Genomic DNA, 6,000 nt, shown 5'->3' with positions numbered 1-6,000 from the left:
TCCTCTTCTCCCCTGGCCCGGCTTCGGAAGCGCTTCCCGCCGCTGTCCGGCTCGGAACGCGGGGGGCTGCGGGGTCAGGTCGTGGGGGGGCACCGGGGCGCAGCCCGCTAACGGCAGCGACGGCGGGGGGGCGGCCCCACGGGCGGGCCGGGTCACGCGTGACGGGGAGGGGGTGGTGTGGGGGCGGCGGGCCGGGCGCGTTGGCACATGGTGTGTCTCCCCCCTAGATCTGTCGCTGCTCCAGGAGGACCTGCAGGAGGAGATTGACGGATGTGAGTGGGGCCGGGGGGGCGTGGGGCAGCTTTCGGGCGAGGAAGTAGCTTCAGAGGGGAGCGCCCACAGTGCATTGTGGGAGGCGGGGGGGGGGGGGTGGAAGAGGAGGAGGAGGAGGAGGCCATGCTCCGCGTTTCCCTGTGTACATGACACGCAGCCGGGCACGCGTGGGGCAGACCGGGCTCCGCCGGGCTTTCCCGCGGGGGAGCGGCGGTGGCGGCGCGCAGCGGGGTGCGTTAGCCGGCGGGGAGCGCGGGCGGGGCGGGGCGGGGCGGGGTGGGTCCGCGTGGGGGTTCCGTTAACGGCCGCCCCGCCGGGGAGGTGTGGTGGTAGCCTGAGGGCCGCCCAGGGGAACCGTCCCCTGACGGCCTGGGCACCGGGGTGGGAGGGGGACGGACGCCTCCAAGGAGGAGAGACCTGCCGGCTCGAAGGCTGCAGCGTGTGGGTTGCTCGTTCCTTTTATATCTATATATTTCTATGTATTTTTTTGTTGTTGTTGTCGTCCCCCTCCCTCCCTCCCTCCCTCCTTCCCTCCGGCCCCCTCTTCCCGACCCTGCTGGAGAGATGTGTGGAAAAGAGTTAATGTCAGGGTGCAAATTGCAGACTGTGGTGGCTCTGGTGCAAAATTACTAACTCAGGGGTATATGAAGCCTCGCTGGGCAGACTGTAAAAAAGATTACTCAGGTGAGAAGGTGTCTGTTGCTAATGTCAATACTGAGGGAGCTTCCTGGAAAGCAGAGGAGGATAAATCTTTAGGCGGAAAGTGAAAAATGGAGGTGGCTGGTAAGGCAGGCGTCTGCCTCACAGTCTGCCGTGGGCGTGCGGACCCTTGTCGCTGTCTGAAGGTATTTTGTCTGATGTGCAGTCTGCGCAGCGAGCTGCTCACCAGGACTAGATTGCAGGAGAAAAAGCTGTAATTTTATGTCTTACGTTTTTAGGGGAATGTTATTTTAACTTTTCAAAATTTACTGTAAGCGTTTTACGCCTTCCTCGGTTTTGTGATCTGACGTTTAAAAGGCTTTTATTGTGTGTTGCCTTGCACAAAGAGGGAGCCTTTCTCTAGGCTTTTTTTTTTTTTTCAATTCTGCCTGCTTGAAATTCAGATTGATAGTATAGCTGTTTGAAAACTTCGTGTGATTATAAGATGACTTCCTCAGAAGTAACACTTTTTTTTTTTTTTTAAATTTTAAAATGTGTGGTCTTAAATTTCCATTTAGATAATCATTTTTTCTTGACGAGAGTTGAAGTAAGATATGAGTGTAGTCATTGGAGAGATGATTCTGAAGCCGTGGGTTTCTGGTGATGGTTTGAATGTTATGGTCTTGTCTTTAAAGCATAATATACGTGTGGAGATATGACTCAATCCAGATGAGAGCATCCTGAAGGCAGGAGCCATACTAAAAATTTGAAACCTCATTAAAAATTACTGAGGTTTTGATGGAAGTAGATAAAAGTGAATAGCTCAATACTTATGCATATTACTTCAAGAAGAAAAAAACAGGAATCTGTATGAATCAGTGTTTGCTGTCTGGACATAGTTCAGTCACATGATGTCTTTTATGGTTCTGAATTTGGTGTGATTTTGTTCTTGTGAGGCGGGTTTGAGTTAAAGAAAAATAATACAGAGCAAGGAGACTATACGTATCTAGTAACAACCCAATGTTTCTTGTACAATGGTATTTCTTTGAAATAACCATGTTTTCTACCCATGTACAACAGGTTTTATGCAATTTACGAAAGCATTGCCAGTTAATGCATTGTTTGGGATTACATTTCATGGTTGCACATGTGAAACAGACAATGTCAAAAAAAAACAAAACAAAAAGATGCAATTTTTGCCTGGCTGTGCCACCCTATAGTATCTCTCTATTGTAAATATTACAAATATTTACAGCTCTTGTGAGCAGTAGAGTTAGACACAGGTTTAGAGGTATATTCCTGGAGCAGTAATCCAATTCTGAGAAACTGGAAGTGCTGGCAGCTTTTATGCATGTGTGGTTCTGCCAGCTGTGGTCTTGCTATTAAATATGCTAAGCTATAGTTAAGGACAAACAAGGAAAAAGACATGCGGGCATGCTTCTAGTCCTGCTGGTGTAATTTAGGAGGAGAAATTGGGTAAATGTAAAATAATATGAATTATAAGAAAAGTCTGAGATGGGATCAATCGTTTGGCTATTTTGAAAAGTGGACTAAGTAGTTTTTGGTAAATCTTTGGGTTTTTAATTGGTCTGGTATCAAGCAGTAGCAAAACATCTATAAGGTATGCTGGAGAAGCCAGCAGTGATTGAGGCTAGGTGAATGTGTACAGATCTGGATTGAACATCTGAAGCTCAGTCTCTGATTAGGCATATGGTTTAGGACATTTTACTAGATTAGGTGTTTCTTTGTAGCTCCTCAGTGAGTCTAGGTTTGATTCTGAATCACAAAAATGTGCTTTTATTATAATGATAATTTACAATGTGATTCACCATTTTCTAATACAATAAAAGTACAAAAGAAAATGAAAGAATCATTAAGGTGACTAATAGATACCTGTTATTGGTCATGCTGTAAAGCAGCAGTAGGAGAAAGTCCTGGAGTTGGGCAAACAACAAAGCACAGTTGCTGCTAAAAGTAATGAACCAAGCATCTATATCTTTTTAGGTGAGCAAAATTAAGAATAGCTGTTTTATGATTGTTGTCTTTAAGGTCTCTGGAATTAAGTATTTCACTGGAAAGCTGGAGTTTAATCAAGAACTTGTACAACTGTACAACTTGTGCCTCTCCTCATTCCTTGTGCTAACTTGTTGGAAGCTAATTGAACTGAAATATAAAATCGTAAATTATTATGTCTTTGGAGTACTGTTTTAATAGTTGCTTGTAAAACAAAGTTTACCTTTTCCCAAAGAGAACTTTTGATAAATATTTAGGTTAAATGAAGCATTCCTAGATTTCAACAGAGAGTAGTAAATCTGCTTTTGGAATAGTGGGAGACCTTCAGAATATATGCTGTGGAAGGCATCTATTTAAAAATTGCCTTTTGTTTATTTGTTTAAGAGGTCAGAGATTAAACAGGAGCTTTTATAAGAAAGGCTTTTAGAGAGTAGTTGATAAACCAGCTGGATTGACTTTTAAATAATTAATTTCAGCTTTGGTTTGCATTTCTATTTTGAAAGCTTCATATTATTTTCTGTTCTTGGTTGCTTGGTAACTGCTGGAAAGCTCTGATTTTTTTTAAAATTTTTTTTTCCAGGTGAATGCATACTTTACACCTGATGGTACATTACACACATGATTGCTTTAAGTAGTTACATAGCTTGGCATGTGGTATTTCAGTACTTTAATTTTAGCTAATATTTTGCTTCTGTAGAGGTAACTCCTGATGTCAGAGGCTATGATTTCCTAAAGAAATTCTGGCTCTCCCATATTCAGCCAGCAGCTTTTTCTTGTTTGGTAGTTTGAAGTAAAAATAATTAAAAAAAAATAATCATTGAATGTATGTGGCTGAACATACATAAGGTTATAAGAGAGATTTCACTCCTAAATATAAGTTCTTATTGTGAAATGCAACTTTGTTATTGACTCTAATCCCCCAAATAAGTAACATGTCCTTGCATTTAATCTGTGTGAAGGTGAACTTAATGCATGATATGTGTTAAGACAAAAAAACCCCACCCTAAAGGCAATAGGGTGAAAATTCAAAGTGGAAGCCTGCAGAAGACTCTTCATCCCATCTGGCCACTATAATGTGTCAAAACTAAGGTAGTGGTTCAGTGTCAGCTGGACAGTTGCCCATAATGCTACTTGGACTATTGGCTTCTTTGATATTGTGTCTGAAATCTTGCATAGTATATGAAAAGAAGTCAGGGAAAAATTGTCTATTGTTCAAATCTTTGTTTTGTGCATACAAAATCAAAATAGAATAACATAGCTATACAAGCTAAGTATAAAACAGAAAAGAAAATAAACAACAAAAATGCTTCAAAAGCAAACATGGCAGCTGTAGAACTTTACATTTCTGATGATAAATAAAATGTTCTTTATGGCTCTTCCTAGATAGTTTGTGTTCCACACCCCTTCATCCCCCTGGATGTTTCTGAAAACTGAACTGATCAGTACAGATAGATGCAATCGAACGTACCATGATGCTGACTTCTTTCAGTCTGTCCGTTGATGTGTGCAGGATGTGTATTCTGAAAAATAGAGCCATCTGTAATTAGAATTCTGATTGTTAAAGAAGATGGCTTTATTTAACTGGGGATTTTAATTGGGATTTAAATCAGTAGAGAAAAGAAATTTTGATCTAATAACTGGTTTTAATACTATTTTGCATTTGTTTTTTTTGAAAAAATGTTTATTATTGATAACTGGCAGCTGCATTTACATACAACTTTTGGACTTTATAGTTGCAAGTGCTATATATGTGCTTTGGTGGTTAGTAGCTTAACATTCAGATTCTGAAGCTTTACCTTTTATGTTGGAAAACGGTGAGTGATAGTTACCTTTTTCTGTACGCTTAGTATTCGGATGTTTTAACTAAAAATGCAGAAAATAGTATTTTAATATCTAAGCATAGTTTATACAGTTCTAGTTTGAACTGTTAAATGAGTTTTTGTAGATACATATATATACAGCTGTGTGTTTCTTAGCATAAAAGTTTAACAGTAAGATAGATTTAACATTTAATAAGACAGTTTTTACAGTTAGCAAATCTAGTGTTACTGGTTGGATTTTACTAATGGCTCAAACATTTATGAAGATTAGAAAAAATATCGTAGCTATAACCTAATACACCTCTCTTTTTGTATTGAGTTCTGTCCTCCCTTTCCAAGCAATGAAAAAGGTCTTTCTAGCCTCCTCCCAGTGGGCTTCTCAACCGTAAGTGAGCCAGTTATTCAGCTGAGCTGAAGAAAACACTCTTTGTGCATCTGCAGGTGTCAAAAAGCTGGTTTATCTTTGATGACACGTTCTGGTTCCAGGTGATCAGCAAATCATCTGGCATTAACAGTGAGCTCGTGTTGTTTGAATGCTTTTAATTAAATTATTCTACATGCACAACTTGTGTAGCGCAAAAGTCTCTTCCCAAACAGAAGCTAATTTCAGTTTAATTTTTCTTTTAAGTTTTTTTCCTTTTTTCATAACACTCAAAGCCAAAAGGGTTTTGGTTGGGGTTTTGTTTTTGTTTTGCTTTAATAAATAAAATCAGTCTGTATTTCCCTGTGGTGACAAATCACAAGCACAGTTTGATGCTGTGTTGTAGTTTTTACTCCCTTGTAGTGAATTATGTTGGGATAACATGCATCCGGTATGTTAAAATTCACCTTACCTTTCCTGCAGCTGTACATAGTAGTATCAGAAGCTTTTGTATGGTGGTTCCTTTGTTCCTTTTCCACAGAACAAGAATTAGCAAATTTTGTTATGCTGTTAGTTGTTAGGTATAGACTGCGAGTCCAGTCACTAGTATAGCTATATTTCCAACATAATGTTCAAATGCTATGTTGCAGTACTGACCTTTTGGTCCCATCAGAGACTTGGCTCTGGTGAAAGAATGCTGAGAGAGTTTGAGTTACTGGGATGGCATTTCAGTAGTCTGCAGTTTTTAATGGCTGTGTTGCAATAAATAATAACAGAAATTAATGTCAGACTTTTGGTTCTCTGGTGTGACTAAGATTCTGTTCCATTGGGAATCTAATAACCATTTTTTTTTATGCTAATGAAGCATACCTGTTAAGTCTGTTGTTTCCTCTG

The 6,000-nt window shown here is 40.5% G+C and overlaps 1 protein-coding gene across 1 annotated transcript in view; it reads left to right on the top strand.

The window, feature by feature from the left end:
• The first annotated feature begins 365 nt into the window (after positions 1-365).
• The window catches only part of PPP4R1 (protein phosphatase 4 regulatory subunit 1), a 68,768-nt gene continuing 63,133 nt past the window's right edge, over positions 366-6,000 (top strand). Inside the window, exon 1 of the mRNA XM_074146244.1 lies at positions 366-504. Coding sequence (XP_074002345.1) covers positions 420-504 — 85 coding nt within the window. The 5' untranslated portion in view covers positions 366-419. The remainder of the gene's footprint in view (positions 505-6,000) is intronic.

This window comes from Numenius arquata, chromosome 4 (genome assembly GCF_964106895.1).
Source record: "Numenius arquata chromosome 4, bNumArq3.hap1.1, whole genome shotgun sequence".
NCBI lineage: Eukaryota > Metazoa > Chordata > Aves > Charadriiformes > Scolopacidae > Numenius > Numenius arquata.
This window is presented reverse-complemented; position numbering and strand designations above follow the sequence as displayed.